Genomic DNA, 20,016 nt, shown 5'->3' with positions numbered 1-20,016 from the left:
CTCTGAATTTTCTTTTTTTCCACTTATTTTTTTTTACGCAAAATTTTTTTCCATTGAATTTTTTTTACAAAAAAATTGTATACACTCACTTGTTTTTTCCACTGAATTGTTTTTAAATTGAATTTTTATACACTGAATTTGTTTGCACAAAAATGTTTTCCCACATAATTTTTTCATACACAAACTGTTTTTACACTGAATTTTTTTACAATGACATTTTATGCACTGAAGTTTTTTTGTTTTTTTTACACTGAATTTTTTTATACTGAATTTTTTTTTACACTACACGGAATTTTCTTTTTTTCCCCACTTAATTTTTTTTTTACATACATTTTTTTACGCACAATTTTTTTCCACTGAATTTGTTTTACAATAAATTTTTATACACTCACTTGTTTTTTCCACTGAGTTGTTTTTCCACTGAATTTTTATACACTGAATTTGTTTGCACAAAATATTTTTCCACTGAATTTTTTCATACACAAACTGTTTTTACACTGAATTTTTATACACTGAATTTGTTTGCACTTAATTTTTTTCCACTGAATTTTTTTATACTGAATTTTTTTTTACACTACACGGAATTTTCTTTTTTTCCCACTTAATTTTTTTTACGCACAATTTTTTTCCACTGAATTTTTTTTACAATAAATTTGTATACAATCACTTGTCTTTTCCACTGAGTTGTTTTTACACTGAATTTTTATACACTTAATTTGTTTGCACTTAATTTTTTTCCACTGAATTTTTTCATACACAAACTGTTGTTACACTGAATTTTTTTACAATGAAATTTTATACACTGAAGTTTTTTTGTTTTTTTGTTTTTTAACACTGAATTGTTTTTACACTGAATTTTTTTTACAATTAATTTTTATAAACAGCATTTATTTTGCATTTGATTTTTTTTACACTGATTTTTTTACACTGAATTTTTTTATACAGATTTTTTTTTACACTACTCTGAATTTTATTTTTTTCCACTCAATTTTTTTAACATACATTTTTTTTTTCTACACAAATTGTTTTTCCACTCAATGTTTTTACAATACATTTTATACACTCACTTGTTTTTTTTTATACTGAATTTTTTTACACTACTCTGAATTTTCTTTTTTTCCCACTTATTTTTTTCCATTGAATTTTTTTACAAAAAATTTGTATACACTCACTTGTTTTTTTCCACTGAATTGTTTTGAAATTTAATTTGTATACACTGAATTTGTTTGCACAAAAATGTTTTCCACAGAATTTTTTCATACACAAACTGTTTTAACACTGAATTTTTTTACAATGAAATTTTATACACTGACATTTTTTTGTTTTTTTTACACTGATTTTTTTTTACACTACACGGATTTTTCTTTTTTCCCACTTAATTTTTTTTACATACATTTTTTTTACGCACAATTTTTTTCCACTGAATTTTTTTTACAATACATTTTTATACACTCACTTGTTTTTTTCCACTGAGTTGTTTTTACACTGAATTTTTATACACTGAATTTGTTTGCACAAAATATTTTTCCACTGAATTTTTTCATACACAAACTGTTTTTACACTGAATTTTTAAACACTGAATTTGTTTGCACTTAATTTTTTTACAATACATTTTTATACACTCACTTGTCTTTTCCACTGAGTTGTTTTTACACTGAATTTTTATACACTTAATTTGTTTGCACTTAATTTTTTTCCACTGAATTTTTTCATACACAAACTGTTTTTACACTGAATATTTTTACAATGAAATTTTATACACTGAACTTTTTTTTGTTTTTTAACACTGAATTGTTTTTACACTGAATTTTTATAAACAGCAATTTTTCTTGCACATATTTTTTGACACAATAATGCATCATGATGGTATTTTCAGTCCCGTGTTTTACTCAAATAAGTCATCAACTTGAAGTAACAGAATTGAAATAAAGCTGAACATTTTTTTTTGAGCAGTCCAATGTGTTTATTATCAGTTTTAGAGTTGAAAAAAGAGAGAAATGAGTAGTTAGTCTAATGACAACAAGCAAATGGCACAGATTCAGTGGAATGTCCCAACATGTTGTCATAAAAAAACAAACAGAAACATTTGACCCACAAATGCTGACATGAGAATAAACATGTTGAATGATTTGTTTGCATAAAAGTAGTATGTCAAGCCAGTATTTGTTGAGGCTTTCTCAAGTTGCATTGCAAAATATTCCTGATTTATGATGCGTTCAAGAGTCTTACGGCCTGAGTGAAGAAGCTGTTACAGAACCTGGAGGTTCTGCTTCGGAGGCTGCAGAACCTCTTTCTAGAGTCCAACAGTGAAATGAATAATAAAACACGTGTCCTTTATCATAGCTACACGTATGACAAAAAATGTGTGTGAAAATCAGTGGTATTCAGTGAGGTAAGATGAATTAAATGCGCTGACAGTTCATTGCTCCTGCCAAATGAATTGCACTGAGTGGTGCGGATCACCACTCCAAGATGGCGGCCCCGCGTCTCGTCAGCGGCAGTAGAATTTTTATACACTGAATTTTTCCATACACAATTTTTTTTTACACTGAATTTTTTTTACAATTAATTTTTATAAACAGCATTTATTTTGCATTTTATTTTTTTTACACTGATTTTTTTACACTGAATTTTTTTATACAGATTTTTCTTTACACTACTCTGAATTATATTTTTTCCCACTCAATTTTTTTAACATACTTTTTTTTTACACAAATTTTTTTTCCACTCGATTTTTTTACAATACATCTTATACACTCACTTGTCTTTTTATACTGAATTTTTTTACACTACTCTGAATTTTCTTTTTTTCCACTTATTTTTTTTTTAACGCAAATTTTTTTTCCATTGAATTTTTTTACAAAAAATTTGTATACACTCACTTGTTTTTTTCCACTGAATTGTTTTTAAATTGCATTTTTATACACTGAATTTGTTTGCACAAAATTTTTTCCACATAATTTTTAAATACACAAACTGTTTTAACACTGAATTTTTTTTACAATTAAATTTTATACACTGAAGTTTTTTTGTTTTTTTTACACTGAATTTTTTTATACTGAATTTTTTTTTGCACTACACGTAATTTTCTTTTTTTCCCACTTAATTTTTTTTACATACATTTTTTTACGCACAATTTTTTTCCACTGAATTTTTTTTACAATAAATTTTTATACACTCACTTGTTTTTTCCACTGAGTTGTTTTTACACTGAATTTTTTTATACTGAATTTTTTTTACACTACACAGAATTTTCTTTTTTTCCCCACTTAATTTTTTTACATACATTTTTTTACGCACAATTTTTTTCCACTGAATTTTTTTTACAATAAATTTTTATACAGTCACTTGTTTTTTCCACTGAGTTGTTTTTACACAGAATTTTTTTATACTGAATTTTTTTTTACACTACACAGAATTTTCTTTTTTTCCCCCACTTAATTTTTTTACATACATTTTTTTTACGCACAATTTTTTTCCACTGAATTTGTTTTACAATACATTTTTATACACTCACTTGTTTTTTCCACTGAGCTGTTTTTACACTGAATTTTTATACACTGAATTTGTTTGCACAAAATATTTTTCCACTGAATTTTTTCATACACAAACTGTTTTTACACTGAATTTTTATACACTGAATTTGTTTGCACTTAATTTTTTTCCACTGAATTTTTTCATACACAAACTTTTTTTACACTGAATATTTTTACAATGAAATTGTATACACTGAAGTGTTTTTTGTTTTTTAACACTGCATTGTTTTTACACTGAATTTTTATAAACAGCAATTTTTTTGCACATATTTTTTGACACAATAATGCATCATGATGGTATTTTCAGTCCCGTGTTTTACTCAAATAAGTCACCGACTTGAAGTAACAGAATTGAAATAAAGCTGAACAATATTTTTTTTTGAGCAGTCCAATGTGTTTATTATCAGTTTTAGAGTTGAAAAAAGAGAGAAATGAGTAGTTAGTCTAATGACAACAAGCAAATGGCACAGATTCAGTGGAATGTCCCAACATGTTCTCATAAAAAAACAAACAGAAACATTTGACCCACAAATGCTGACATGAGAATTAACATGTTGAATGATTTGTTTGCATAAAAGTAGTATGTCAAGCCAGTATTTGTTAAAGCTTTCTCAAGTTGTATTGCAAAATATTCCTGTTCCTCAAGCACCTGACATGATTTCCCAATACATGCCATATGCTTTATGCACACATTTGAAGCAATGCTCATTCTTCTCAATGTCAAAAGAGGTGATTAAGATCTTAAAATAGTCCTCACATGCTGCACATTTAACCTCTGACCTTTCATGCTTGGACCGTCTATTGCATGCAGGCAGGCGCATGACTGCGTGTCGAGCACCGTTTTAAACATGTCAATGGCGGACAGATGTGGTTAAGACTAGGAAAAAAAAGACCTGAAAAGTGAAGTTAAGTCTGACCTGATCTCTTAGATCGGGCTTTGAATTCCAGCAGTTTCCAACTGACATCCGCCAAGCTCGCCATGTTTGCAAGCTGTCAAGTTGCACACACGTTTAAACCACACGTCAAATGTGGACTTTCAAAATAAAAACCAGGTAGCGATACTTAATACAAATCTGTCATTTAAAGTCAGCTTTATTTTAAATAGAATATTTAATATTAGAGTATAAATAAGTATACTATATTTGAAGTGTTAAAAATGAGCATTGTGTGAGTTTTTTTTGAAGCGCCGAACTTTTATTTTTTACAGCAAACCCACATGACGACATTAACTTCCTTTCCGTTGCGCCGCTGTCAAACACCAGACTCACATTAGCACGGTACTAACGTAAACACGGAAGTGGAAATATCCCATTCAATACGACGCGTCCACGCGGTTAATGTGCACACTTCGCTACAAAACGGACGCGTATAAAACATAAAAGTCGTTTAAAAATATTTCTGTTGCTTTTATATACTGGTTAACGTAACAGACGTGTTGTTTTTTCGTGCCGTAAAGCGGTTGTGCCGTATTGCGGCGTGGTGTTGTTGTCTTGCGCCGCACCTGCTCCAGGATGCGCTTCTTTAACTGGGCCGTTTTGGCCTTTTTGCTGCCGTTTGTCGCCAAGTACGAAACCTTCGCCCTCCAGGATGTGACGGCCGACCTTTTCGGTGGCAAAAACAACGGCACGCTGGCGGCGTTTGGTGACTTCAACGCCGACAAACAGACGGACATCTTCATCATCAGGGAACGTATGACGTCACTCCCGCCTTCTCTTACTAGTGACATTACCATTATAATATCTTACATATTCCCTTCTCACAATTGCTTTTTTTTAATGCAGAGTCTGAGCTGGTGATCTTCCTGGCGGACTCCAAAGCACCTTACTTCAAGCCCAGGGTTAACATCTCCAAAGGCATTCTGCCAAGGTGAGTATGTTTATACACCGGTCGCCATGGTGATGACCACATGTTCCTGGTAATGCTGGAGGGTGGTTTGCCAATGTTCTCTCCTTCCCGTGCCAGCGACACCGTCCTCACCAGCGTGGTCCCCGGCGACTACGATGGGGATTCCCAGATGGACGTCCTCCTCACCTCGCAGATGAGCTTGACGGACTCTTCGGTTTTCATCTTTTGGGGCGACAACCAGACATTAGGTATTTATGCAGTTTCGAGTTTAGTTTAGTTTCCGACCGAGGCACCCGAAGTCGCCCTCGTCCTATGCTTTTGTGCGTATGTTGCATCACGGATCGAAACTGAAAGTTAACTTGGCGTGTGTGTGTGTGTGACAAGGGCACACACAATATTGTCCACTCTTACCCAGAGGTGTGGACTCGAGTCACATGACTTGGACTCGAGTCATGAATTTGATGACTTTAGACTCGACTTCCGGACGGCTTCGAAGCAATTCTGGACCACCATCCGCCGCCTCAGGAAGGGGAAGCAGTGCAGTGTCAACGCCGTGTATGGCGGGGATGGTGCTCTGCTGACCTCGACTGCGGATGTTGTGGATCGGTGGAGGGAATACTTCGAAGACCTCCTCAATCCTACCAGCACGTCTTCCTATAAGGAAGCAGTGCCTGGGGAATCTGTGGTGGGCTCTCCTATTTCTGGGGCTGAGGTTGCCGAGGTAGTTAAAAAGCTCCTCGGTGCCCTGGGGTGGATGAGATCCGCCCGGAGTTCCTTAAGGCTCTGGATGTTGTGGGGCTGTCTTGGTTGACAAGACTCTGCAACATCGCGTGGACATCGGGGGCGGTACCTCTGGATTGGCAGACCTGGGTGGTGGTTCCTCTCTTTAAGAAGGGGAACCGGAGGGTGTGTTCCAACTATCGTGGGATCACACTCATCAGCCTTCCCGGTAAGGTCTATTCAGGTGTACTGGAGAGGAGGCTACGCCGGATAGTCGAACCTCGGATTCAGGAGGAACAGTGTGGTTTTCGTCCTGGTCGTGGAACTGTGGACCAGCTCTATACTCTCGGCAGGGTCCTTGAGGGTGCATGGGAGTTTGCCCAACCAGTCTACATGTGCTTTGTGGACTTGGAGAAGGCATTCGACCGTGTACCCCGGGAAGTCCTGTGGGGAGTGCTCAGAGAGTATGGGGTAACGGACTGTCTTATTGTGGCAGTTCGCTCCCTGTATGATCAGTGCCAGAGCTTGGTCCGCATTGCCGGCAGTAAGTCGGACACGTTTCCAGTGAGGGTTGGACTCCGCCAAGGCTGCCCTTTGTCACCCATTCTGTTCATAACCTTTATGGACAGAATTTCTAGGCGCAGTCAGGGCGTTGAGGGGATCTGGTTTGGTGGCTGCAGGATTAGGTCACTGCTATTTGCAGATGATGTGGTCCTGATGGCTTCCTCCGGCCAAGATCTTCAGCTCTCACTGGATCGGTTCGCAGCCGAGTGTGAAGCGACTGGGATGGGAATCAGCACCTCCAAGTCCGAGTCCATGGTTCTCGCCCGGAAAAGGGTGGAGTGCCATCTCCGGGTTGGGGAGGAGATCTTGCCCCAAGTGGAGGAGTTCAAGTACCTCGGAGTCTTGTTCACGAGTGAGGGAAGAGTGGATCGTGAGATCGGCAGGCGGATCGGTGCGGCGTCTTCAGTAATGCGGACGCTGTATCGATCCGTTGTGGTGAAGAAGGAGCTGAGCCGGAAGGCAAAGCTCTCGATTTACCGGTCGATCTACGTTCCCATCCTCACCTATGGTCATGAGCTTTGGGTCAAGACCGAAAGGACAAGATCACGGGTACAAGCGGCCCAAATGAGTTTCCTCCGCCGGGTGGCGGGGCTCTCCCTTAGAGATAGGGTGAGAAGCTCTGCCATCCGAGAGGAACTCAAAGTAAAGCCGCTGCTCCTCCACATCGAGAGGAGCCAGATGAGGTGGTTCGGGCATCTGGTCAGGATGCCACCCGAACGCCTCCCTCGGGAGGTGTTTAGGGCACGTCCGACCGGTAGGAGGCCACGGGGAAGACCCAGGACACGTTGGGAAGACTATGTCTCCCGGCTGGCCTGGGAACGCCTCGGGATCCCCCGGGAGGAGCTGGACGAAGTGGCTGGGGAGAGGGAAGTCTGGGCTTCCCTGCTTAAGCTGCTGCCCCCGCGACCCGACCTCGGATAAGCGGAAGAAGATGGATGGATAGACTCGACTTGACAAAATGTAAAGAGACTTGCAACTCAACTTAGACTTTAACATCAATGACTTGTGGCTTCACTTGGACTTGAGCCTTTTGACTTGACATGACTTGCTACTTTCCCCAAAACCCAAAGCTTAAAAAGTTATTTGGGAGCGCTCCGTATCTTTCATTTTCTCCGTCTGTGTCGATCAGCGTGTTGTTCCTGTCAGCTGGTACAACAGCCAATCAAATTAGATCTACGCTGTTTTCATCACACAGCACTCATCCAATCAAATTGCAGGACAACCAATGAACAAGAGTTGTCCAACAACGTGCCAGTGAGAAACAATTATGCCAAAGTTGGTTTCGTTCGGGTATAAAAACTACGAATTGGTCAACAAAAAGCAAATTGCCGTATGCATATCACGCAGTTCGAATATTACAGACTTCCAACTTCGTTCGACATTTGAAGTTGCACAAAGAAGGGTAAGTTTTGAATGTAAGCTAACGTTTATTGGCTAAATAACGTGACTTTTATTTGCCTTGTAGTTAAATCAGTGAGGCTGCAAACTCACTGCTAACGTTATAACCATAGACATCTTATAAGTAGACGCAGCATTAAGCGCTACTGCCTACTGGCGCAGACGAGACGCGGGGCCGCCATCTTGGAGTGGTGATCCGCTCCACTCAGTGCAATTCATTTGGCAGGAGCCAGGCCCGGCCCTAACCAATCTGGCGCCCTAGGCAAGATTTTAGGTGGCGCCCCCCCACATCGGCAGTGAAGTGTATATACTCACAAGAAACCGAATAGCTTTGTCTTTGACCTTTTTTTTTTTACTTACAACCAGAGGTGGGTAGTAACGCGCTACATTTACTCCGTTACATCTACTTGAGTAACTTTTGGGATAAATTGTACTTCTAAGAGTAGTTTTAATGCAACATACTTTTACTTTTACTTAAGTATATTTATAGAGAAGGAACGCTACTTTTACTCCGCTACTTTTATCTACATTCAGCTCGCTACGCGCTACTAATTTTTATCGATCTGTTAATGCACGCTTTGTTTGTTTTGGTCTGTCAGACAGACCTTCAAAGTGCCTGCCTTAGTGGTGACGTTTCACTTCGTTCCACCAATCAGATGCAGTCACTGGTGACGTTGGACCAATCAAACAGAGCCAGGTGGTCACATGACCTGACTTAAACAAGTTGAAAAACTTATTGGGGTGTTACCATTTAGTGGTCAATTGTACGAAATATGTACTGTACTGTGCAATCTAATCATAAAAGTTCCAATCAATCAATCAAAAGTGTGAAGGAAAAAATATACTTTTTTTATTTCAACCGTACATCCCGTCAAAAGCCTCAAGACTGACCGCACATGAGGACGTTCCTGTCTTCACAATAAAAGTGCCGCTCCATCGCGCCTGCGCTTTCAAAACAAGAGTCTCCGAAAGCCAGCGCAAACAAGCTAGCAAGCTACGGAGTTTGACGCCAATATATTTCTTGTAAAGTGTATAAAAACGAATATGGAAGCTGGACAAATAAGGTGCCAAAAACCAACCACTTTCATGTGGTATTAGACAGAAAGGAGGAACTTTTCTTCTCCTCCATTTGAAAACGTGGACGTTATCAGCACTACTGTCTGATTACAATCAACGCAAGTCATCAGAATCAGGTAATACACCAACTTATATTCTAGTCTGCATGAAAGAAAGGAATCTATATGTTAAACATGCATGTATATTCATTAAAACATCTTTAACATGTAAACAAAAACAGCAAAATAAATACATATAAATTATATACTGTATATAACAATGTATATGTATGTATATATATATATATATATATATATATATATATATATATATATATATATATGTGTGTGTGTATGTTACTCATCAGTTACTCAGTACTTGAGTAGTTTTTTCACAACATACTTTTTACTTTTACTCAAGTAAATATTTGGGTGACTACTCCTTACTTTTACTTGAGTAATAAATCTCTAAAGTAACAGTACTCTTACTTGAGTACAATTTCTGGCTACTCTACCCACCTCTGCTTACAACTATACCTAATACCTGTATATAAAGGGGTGGAAAAGTGACTATTACCTGCAGGGCAAACATTAGCTAACCAGAAGGCAATAACAATGTAAACAAAAACACCTGCTTAAAAGATCTAATACAAATGTCCCTGAGGAATGTAAGGTGGGAGTACTGTAATTACCTAACGTTACATTATTATTTTCCATAACAATTTAGCCCCCTCCACAATATTAACCCGACGTTAAAACAGAACTAGCTATGTATTGATTAGCAATTGCCGAATCATGTGACATTAGCTTAATGCTAAAAAGCCAGGTTACTATCACATTCTGTAACAGACAAAATAATTTCATGTAGGCTAACGTTACCTACCTGCTACCTCTGTCTTTTCTCGTTTCTCCTCCTCTTCTTTTCTCTTTTTTCTTCCCTGGGCACCTGACAGTTTTGGCCGTTTTGACATCTTGTGTTGATTTTTTTGATGTGGTGACGTCCAAAAAGAGTCATGATACGGGAAGGGGGGGGGGGGGCGCACCGTGCGGGGGGAAGAGGGGGGCGTAATGTTGTAACAAATAATATTTCTATTAAATAGGCTTTAATTTGCATTTTAATTAACGTGGGATTATTTTTTGTATTTAGAAATAATAGTACCAACTTTTTTTTTTTTTTCTTTTTCTCCAACATTTGTGGCACTGGCGTGGCGCCCCCTGATGGACGGCGCCCTTAGCATTTGCCTATACGGCCTATGCCACGGGCCGGCCCTGGACATCTTATAAGTAGACGCAGCATTAAGCGCTACTGCCTACTGGCGCAGACGAGACGCGGGGCCGCCATCTTGGAGTGGTGATCCGCTCCACTCAGTGCAATTCATTTGGCAGGAGCAATGAACTGTCAGCGCATTTAATTCATTTTACCTCACTGAATAACACTGATTTTCACGCGCTTTTTTGTCATACGTGTAGCTATGATGAAGGACACATGTTTTATTATTCATAGTTTGCTTAACAGTAATATAATATTCTTATACGCTATAAGTGACCAGACGTCCGAAATCAAAACTGGGAATATAATCCCAGAGAAGGGGAAAAAAACGCTCAGCTATTTTTAAGTTGAAGAAACAATATGATTAGGTTATATATACATGCGTATATCCTACATAAACAATGTATGAATACATTAGATATCTATATATCTTATAGACTGTATCTCTGTTGAGAGTTTATTCTGTCTTGACACTTTGTATTGATATTTTCTATTACATTCTTCCCTTAAATGATCATGTTTACACTGATTGTATTTTTGATGTATGTCGCTTTGGATAAAAGCGTCTGCCAAATACTTCAACATATATAAACACCTGAAAGTCTTTATATCAGCTAAAACCACCAATCTGTTTCACTGGATTCAGAATAAAACCAAATGCTGTTTTACCCAACAATGTTAGTATTTGAATATTGTTATTTGAAGACTTATTCCTGCTTACAATTATACTGTTAAGAAAGTATTGTCTTATACTTTGCCTAAAATGAGAATGCATCATAATCAGGGGCGGCTGGTGAATTTTGTTTTAGGTGGGGCTGAAAGTTTGTAAACCAAACCCCTGTAGGGGGGGTCATCCTCCCCCAGAAGATTTATTTGTGATTTTCACATACAAATATTGAAGATCTTTGCTCCTTCTCAACAATGTGGTAATATTATTTTCATAAAATACAACCACTTCAAGATGGCGGCCAAATTGCTCACGTCACAGCAACCAATGCGGCGTCTACTAGGGCCCTGACATCTAAAAAGTACAACTCTGTTCATTGTTATGTTCATGTATTTGTTATGTTTGTCATGTGTACGCACACATCAACACACATACAGTATGAGATGAGATCAATGAGATAAGGTAAGAACAGGATAGAAACTGCTGTGGAACTAGTTACAATGCAATATGCCATGGAAATACAATGTGAACACTTTTGTGCAAATAAGTACTTGTTTTTTCAAATGTGTTTATTCTGTAAAGGAATGAGTTAAATGTTTAAAATGACTGCGGTAGAAAATGGATGGATGGATGGTTAATAGTGCTATTGGGAATAAGCGGTAGAAAATAGATGGATGGATGGTTAATAGTGCTATTATGAAGTGCAATGTCAGCACTATTTTTTTTCCTGCAATTTCAAATGCACTTGTTTTAATAAATAAATACAGCGTTTGAAAAGCATACACAATCTGTGTAAATATATTAGTCTGTGGTTAAAAGGACTTGAAAGGACTCGAAACTCAAAATGCAGGACTTGGGACTTGACTTGAGACTTTCCAGTCTTGACTTTGGACTTGACTCGGACTTGCCCTGTCTTGACTCGGGACTTGACTCGAGACTTGAGGGCAAAGACATGAGACTTACTTGTGACTTGCAAAGCAATGACTTGGTCCCACCTCTGCTCTTACCACCCTGACACCATTACAACTAGATAATAATATGTGTGTGTGTTAGGGCTGGGCGACATGGCCTTTTATTAGTATCTCGATATTTTTAGGCCATGTCACGATACACTAGGGGTGTAACGGTACACAAAAATTTCGGTTCGGTACGTACCTCGGTGTAGAGGTCACGGTTCGGTTCATTTTCAGTAGAGTAAGAAAACAACAAAATATAAATGTTTTGGTTATTTATTTACCAAATTTGTAAACAATGGCTTTATCCTTTTAACACTATAATAAGTCTGCCCACGTTAATCAACATTCAACTGCCTCAAGTTGTTGCTCAGATTAAATACAATGACAAAACTTTTCTTCTACATATAAAAAGTGCAACATTAAACAGTTTCAAGTCAACTCATCATGCTTCATTTATTACAGCATTTGGGAAGCCTGTAGTTGATTTTTATTATGTACTGGAAATGTTATATTGTTATCAACATGTGATAGCAGGGACCCTGCCATTCAAAACTAGGCTGCTGCATTACTAATGATTCATGGAACTATAGCTGAAAAAATAGTACAAAGCAATAGGAGAGACTATTCATCCCTGAACACCATGGAGTTCATGTAGGCTTAATGATGCACTTACATTATTATATCAACTATCAGAGACAGAAACTCTTCATTTAACATAATGTCCTTTTTTGCTGCTTCAACACAGTTCAATCAACACAGAAAAAGGTAAAGTGAAATAACAGACAGACAGGGCTTTGCTGTCCGTAACACACACACACACACACGCACGTACACACGCCCGCCCGCCCGCCCGCCAGGTACGGGGGGTTTGGTTCGGTTTAGTTCAGATAAAGCCAATAATGACATTTTTTGTGGTCCCCTTTATTTAGAAAAGTATCTCAATACATTTTGGTGCCGGTACCGTGTACCAAAATATTGTTATTGGGACAACACTAGTCCAGGTACAGATGTTTATCTTCACTGTTTGGCTCTCTGCAGACACGGTGGGTTGGCTCAGGCTGAACAAGACCTTCAAAGATCAGCCTCTCGTCATGGAGTAAGTATAATGTCGCCTTCATACTCGCTCCGTTTAAATCAGTGGTGTCCAAAGTGCGGCCCGCAGAACATTCTGAAAATATTATTACAAAAAGTAACACGACAAGTAATAAAAGAGAAAATAGGTGGAATATAATGCAAAAAAAGTTGTCATGGTTACTAATGACAGAGCTGCCATGCAGGCTGTTTTTTTGTCTTTCTTTAAAACTGTTACTGCTTCAAAAATAATAATGAATCAAAATCAATATTGTTCAGAATTATTGACTTTCTTAAGTCTCCGATTACTTACGTCATAACTTTACAAACTCACACTACGTCAAATATTCCACTTTGAAATATTTTTTGAGGGATCCATCCATCCATCCATCTTCTTCCGCTTATCCGAGGTCGGGTCGCGGGGGCAGCAGCTTAAGCAGGGAAGCCCAGACTTTCCTCTCCCCAGCCACTTCGTCCAGCTCCTCCCGGGGGATCCCGAGGCGTTCCCAGGCCAGCCGGGAGAGATAGTCTTCCCAGCGTGTCCTGGGTCTTCCCCGTGGCCTCCTACCGGTCGGACGTGCCCGAAACACCTTCCTAGGGAGGCGTTCGGGTGGCATCCTGACCAGATGCCCGAACCACCTCATCTGGCTCCTCTCGATGTGGAGGAGCAGCGGCTTTACTTTGAGCTCCCCCCGGATGACAGAGCTTCTCACCCTATCTCTAAGGGAGAGCCCCGCCACCCGGCGGAGGAAACTCATTTCGGCCGCTTGTACCCGTGATCTTGTCCTTTCGGTCATGACCCAAAGCTCATGACCATAGGTGAGGATGGGAACGTAGATCGACCGGTAAATCGAGAGCTTTGCCTTCCGGCTCAGCTCCTTCTTCACCACAACGGATCGATACAGCGTCCGCATTACTGAAGATGCCGCACCGACCCGCCTGTCGATCTCACCATCCACTCTTCCCCCACTCGTGAACAAGACTCCGAGGTACTTGAACTCCTCCACTTGGGGCAAGATCTCCTCCCCAACCCGGAGATGGCACTCCACCCTTTTCCGGGAGAGAACCATGGACTCGGACTTGGAGGTGCTGATTCCCATCCCAGTCGCTTCACACTCGGCTGCGGACCGATCCAGCGAGAGCTGAAGATCTTGGCCAGAGGAAGCCATCAGGACCACATCATCTGCAAATAGCAGAGACCTAATCCTGCAGCCACCAAACCAGATACCCTCAACGCCCTGACTGCGTCTAGAAATTCTGTCCATAAAGGTTATGAACAGAATGGGTGACAAAGGGCAGCCTTGGCGGAGTCCAACCCTCACTGGAAACGTGTCCGACTTACTGCCGGCAATGCGGACCAAGCTCTGACACTGATCATACAGGGAGCGAACTGCCACAATAAGACAGTCCGTTACCCCATACTCTCTGAGCACTCCCCACAGGACTTCCCGGGGTACACGGTCGAATGCCTTCTCCAAGTCCACAAAGCACATGTAGACTGGTTGGGCAAACTCCCATGCACCCTCAAGGACCCTGCCGAGAGTATAGAGCTGGTCCACAGTTCCACGACCAGGACGAAAACCACACTGTTCCTCCTGAATCCGAGGTTCGACTATCCGGCGTAGCCTCCTCTCCAGTACACCTGAATAGACCTTACCGGGAAGGCTGAGGAGTGCGATCCCACGATAGTTGGAACACACCCTCCGGTTCCCCTTCTTAAAGAGAGGAACCACCACCCCGGTCTGCCAATCCAGAGGTACCGCCCCCGATGTCCACGCGATGTTGCAGAGTCTTGTCAACCAAGACAGCCCCACAACATCCAGAGCCTTAAGGAACTCCGGGCGGATCTCATCTACCCCCGGGGCCTTGCCACCGAGGAGCTTTTTAACTACCTCGGCAACCTCAGCCCCAGAAATAGGAGAGCCCACCACAGATTCCCCAGGCACTGCTTCCTCATAGGAAGACGTGCTGGTAGGATTGAGGAGGTCTTCGAAGTATTCCCTCCACCGATCCACAACATCCGCAGTCGAGGTTAGCAGAGCACCATCCCCACCATACACGGTGTTGACACTGCACTTGCTTTTTGAGGGATAATATTGCATATTTTGTGTGGGGTTTTTTTTTGACAAAAAGAGCATTAAACAAACAAACAAAAAAGACTTAAAATGGACAGATTGTTAATGTCGAGCAGAGGTATCTAAACGTATTTAAACTGAGGACCACACTGAAAAATTAAAAGATGTTTCATTTTCAAAACCATTAGAACACCCCTCAATTTTTGGTGAATGTTAAAGTTCCTGTGGACCCCAAAATAGTTGGGTCTCAGTGTAAGAAATAAGTCATATGTTAATATATATATAGTTTTACTTTTAACACTTAAATATCTACTAATATCTCCAAATCTATCCGTTGTCATAATGTTTTTTCTTTCTTTTTTTTTTTTTTTTTACTTAAATGCCCTTTTCTTCCAAAGAAACCCCAATTTTTTATCGAAACATATGCAACATTTTCCCTGAAACATTTTAAAACCCTAAATAGGCCAATAAACAACATTGCTTATTTTTTTTTTTTACCAATAACAGTTCAAAAAAAGGTGATCCAAAAGGTGTCCACTCATAAAAGTGTTGAAAATAAGTCATATTTTAATTTCAACGCTTACAATTTTAGATAAACTTGAGATCTATCCATCGATTTTAGGTTTTAATTATTTTTTGATCACGACGAATTTAAAGTTTTAAAAATTGCTTGAACAGCAGCTTATTGTAACTTGTTCTTTTTCCATGTCACCTTTTTGCTCTTTTATTCCACTTTTTTTTATTTTTTTTATGACTTTATAGTATTTTTAGAATGTCCCGTTAAAAAATAGCTGCAGGGCGCAAATGGCCCCCTGATGATCAAGCGTTGAAATTAAAAGATAAAATAATAATAATTCAACTACTTAAAAATTAAAGCGTTAAAAGTAAAGAAATAAAATCAATAAATAAATCAATTACTCAATTAAAAAAAAAATTTTTTTATTCATCTATTGATTTATTTTATGTTTTACTTTCAACGCTTTAATATCAGAAAAAAAATGTTTAAAATAATTAATTAATTTTAAGTGCATTTTTTTTATGTTTAATGCTTTTTATGTTAATCAAAACCCTGTTTTTTTATAGCAAAAACACAAAACATGCAACATTTGATGTGACGTAAATGGAGCCTTTAAATGGGTCAATAATTCATAACAACGTTGATTTTGATTCATTATTATTTTTTGATCATGACGAATTTAAAGTTTTAAAAATTGCTTGAACAGCAGCTTATTGTAACTTGTTCTTTTTCCATGTCACTATTTTGCTCTTTTATTCCACTTCTTGTTTTTTTTTTTATGACTTTATAGTATTTTTAGAATGTCCCGTTAAAAAATAGCTGCAGGGCGCAAATGGCCCCCTGATGATCAAGCGTTGAAATTAAAAGATAAAATAATAATAATTCAAGTACTTAAAAAAAAAAATCCGATATTAAAGCGTTAAAAGTAAAAAAATAAAATCAATAAATAAATCAATTACTCAATTTAAAAAAATAATAATTTATTAATCTGTTGATTTATTTTATTTTTTACTTTCAACGCTTTAATATCACAAAAAAATGTTTAAAATAATTGATTAATTTTAAGTGCATTTTTTTATGTTTAATGCTTTTTATGTTAATCAAAACCCCGTTTTTTATAGCAAAAACACAAAACATGCAAAATTTGATGTGACGTAAATGGAGCCTTTAAATGGGTCAATAATTCATAACAACGTTGATTTTGATTCATTATTATTTTTTGATCATGACGAATTTAAAGTTTTAAAAATTGCTTGAACAGCAGCTTATTGTAACTTGTTCTTTTTCCATGTCACTATTTTGCTCTTTTATTCCACTTCTTGTTTTTGTTTTTATGACTTTATAGTATTTTTAGAATGTCCCGTTAAAAAATAGCTGCAGGGCGCAAATGGCCCCCTGATGATCAAGCGTTGAAATTAAAAGATAAAATAATAATAATTCAAGTACTTAAAAAAAAAAATCCGATATTAAAGCGTTAAAAGTAAAAAAATAAAATCAATAAATAAATCAATTACTCAATTTAAAAAAATAATAATTTATTAATCTGTTGATTTATTTTATTTTTTACTTTCAACGCTTTAATATCACAAAAAAATGTTTAAAATAATTGATTAATTTTAAGTGCATTTTTTTATGTTTAATGCTTTTTATGTTAATCAAAACCCCGTTTTTTATAGCAAAAACACAAAACATGCAAAATTTGATGTGACGTAAATGGAGCCTTTAAATGGGTCAATAATTCATAACAACGTTGATTTTGATTCATTATTATTTTTTGATCATGACGAATTTAAAGTTTTAAAAATTGCTTGAACAGCAGCTTATTGTAACTTGTTCTTTTTCCATGTCACCTTTTTGCTCTTTTATTCCACTTCTTGTTTTTTTTTTTATGACTTTATAGTATTTTTAGAATGTCCCGTTAAAAAATAGCTGCAGGGCGCAAATGGCCCCCTGATGATCAAGCGTTTAAATTAAAAGATACAATAATAATAATTCAATTACTTAAAAAAAAAAATCCGATATTAAAGCGTTAAAAATAAAAAAATAAAATCAATAAATAAATTAATTACTCAATTTAAAAAAAAAAATTTTTTTTATTCATCTATTGATTTATTTTATTTTTTACTTTCAACGCTTTAATATCAGAAAAAAAATGTTTAAAATAATTGATTAATTTTAAGTGCATTTTTTTATGTTTAATGCTTTTTATGTTAATCAAAACCCCGTTTTTTATAGCAAAAACACAAAACATGCAAAATTTGATGTGACGTAAATGGAGCCTTTAAATGGGTCAATAATTCATAACAACGTTGATTTTGATTCATTATTATTTTTTGAGGGATGACAGATAAAAAAACCAATCTTAAATCCTTAAATTCTCAGGGATCCAAAAAAAAAAAATGTTATAAATTAATTATTTGAAACATTTTTTTTCCGATATTAAAGTGTTGAAAAAAAAATCAATAAATAAATCAATTGCTCAAAATTTTTTTTTAAATAGTTAATTGATTTATTGATTTACATTTTTTTTTTTTAAATAATTGATTGATTTATTGATTCTTTTCAAAAAATGTTTTGTAAATAATTGATATATTTATTGGATTTTTTATTTTTACTTTCAACGCTTCAATATCAGATTTTTTTTATTTTTTTTATTTATTATTATTTATATATTTTTTGGATCCCTGAGAATTTAAGGATTTGAGATTGTATTTTATTTTATTTGTCATTGCTCCAAAAATAATAATGAATCAAAATCAATGTTGTTATGAATGATTGACCCATGTAAGGCTCCAAATACGTCACATCAAATATTGTTTTTTTGAAAACTTTGGGGGTAACCCTAACCTTAACCCTTTCCGTGTTTTGTGTTTTCGCTATAAAAAACAGGGTTTTCATTAACATAAAAAGCATTCAAACATAAAAAAATTAACTCCATTTTTGATTTAGAGATTTAAGCATTGAAAAAAAATACCAAATGACTTATTTTTACCATTTTTATGACGGAGACTCTTCTTGAGGGGAAACAACAAGGTAAAAAAAACCTGTTAATTGTATTGGTTCTGAAAATGAAAAATAATTTTAATTTTAAAGTGTGCAGGCCTCAGTAGCAAAACAATTGGACATCCCTGTTTAAATGATCGATTTTCATTCCTATTGTGTGATAAAAAGGAAAATAAATGAGACAATGTTCAATAATATTCAGTTTTATGTTGATCATGGTTTCAATGTTCCTTGCAGCTTCAATGGCGACATGATCCCAGACATATTTGGAGTCACAGACCAGGCCACCACAGAATATTGCTCCCTCGTCAACAGGTGAACTGAAATCTTGGATTTTATATTGCTTAAAAATGGTATGAAAAAAAATGGTCTGAAGTATAAAAAAAATAAAAATAATTAGTTGATATTGTTACAATGCCTACATGTGTGTGATTAGAAATATAAAAGCCATTTAGTGATCTTACATATTTAAAGTATTCGTATCAGGGCCCAAAAAGTAAGATTTCAGATCATATAGTCCAGTGTTTCTTAACCGTAGGGCCGCGAGCGCTCCCCAGATATATATGTATCTCAGCAGTACTCGGTTGTGATACACTTTTCCACCACTTGTGGCAGTAATGACAAACAGAAGAAGTCTGGAGCTAAAGTCATAGAGAAGTTTCATAAGCGCAAAAAATATGACTAAAGTGGTGAAACTGTATTTTCGCTTTGCACTTTAATTTTATTGACAGTTTAGTTAAGAAATATCATCGGTATTAATTGTTTATTTTAACACGACATAATTGTATGTTGTTGCGTCGGACCAGTTCTTCCTCCCAGGGAATCTAAGTTACTGGTCCATCCCAAGTTCTTTCGATGACATATATGCTGAGTAAGAAGGACCATCAAGACAGAATTGGAATATTTTCAAGTTTTACTAAAGCTTTAGGAGATCAGTTTAACCAATACATTCATATCGGCTACTCTAGTTGATCTGGCATTCCAACGGAAAAGCCAACTCCTTTGCGCACAAAGAAAACCCCTTCTCTCCCCCTCGCAACACTGAGAAGGAAAGAGTGGGTGTTGTATTTCACATTCCTAATGGTTTAAGACACTAAACAGACAATCTTAAGACCAAGAGAGACTGGTAGAATATACAAAAGAAAAGTACTAGATCCTCTAAACATGGCTATGTAAAAAGAAAGAACTCTTAAACATATATGCATCCTCCACAATGTACATTTATTTTCCTCAGTAGTCCCTTTTCATGCATTATGTATGGTTAGTACTAGGGCTGCAACCATTAGTCGACATTGTCCACAAATGTCGAGAGTAAAATTTGTCGCTGACAATTATATT

The 20,016-nt window shown here is 36.9% G+C and overlaps 2 protein-coding genes across 4 annotated transcripts in view; one reads left to right on the top strand and one right to left on the bottom strand.

The window, feature by feature from the left end:
- Window positions 1–4,526, bottom strand: part of phkb (phosphorylase kinase, beta) — a 223,302-nt gene extending 218,776 nt beyond the window's left edge. For 2 of the 3 annotated variants that reach the window (XM_061963662.1, XM_061963660.1), the window contains exon 1: window positions 4,455–4,526. In XM_061963662.1, the coding sequence (XP_061819646.1) occupies window positions 4,455–4,518 (64 nt within the window). In that variant the 5' untranslated portion in view covers window positions 4,519–4,526. The remainder of the gene's footprint in view (window positions 1–4,454) is intronic. The other variant, XM_061963661.1, reaches the window with a different exon arrangement.
- A 262-nt stretch (window positions 4,527–4,788) lies between these two features.
- The window catches only part of itfg1 (integrin alpha FG-GAP repeat containing 1), a 402,483-nt gene continuing 387,255 nt past the window's right edge, over window positions 4,789–20,016 (top strand). The window contains exons 1-5 of the mRNA XM_061963663.1: window positions 4,789–5,226; window positions 5,319–5,403; window positions 5,500–5,630; window positions 13,051–13,108; window positions 18,916–18,993. Of these exons, the coding sequence (XP_061819647.1) occupies window positions 5,049–5,226; window positions 5,319–5,403; window positions 5,500–5,630; window positions 13,051–13,108; window positions 18,916–18,993 (530 nt within the window). The 5' untranslated portion in view covers window positions 4,789–5,048. The remainder of the gene's footprint in view (window positions 5,227–5,318; window positions 5,404–5,499; window positions 5,631–13,050; window positions 13,109–18,915; window positions 18,994–20,016) is intronic.

This window comes from Nerophis lumbriciformis, linkage group LG06, assembly GCF_033978685.3.
Source record: "Nerophis lumbriciformis linkage group LG06, RoL_Nlum_v2.1, whole genome shotgun sequence".
Taxonomy (NCBI): domain Eukaryota; kingdom Metazoa; phylum Chordata; class Actinopteri; order Syngnathiformes; family Syngnathidae; genus Nerophis; species Nerophis lumbriciformis.
This window is presented reverse-complemented; position numbering and strand designations above follow the sequence as displayed.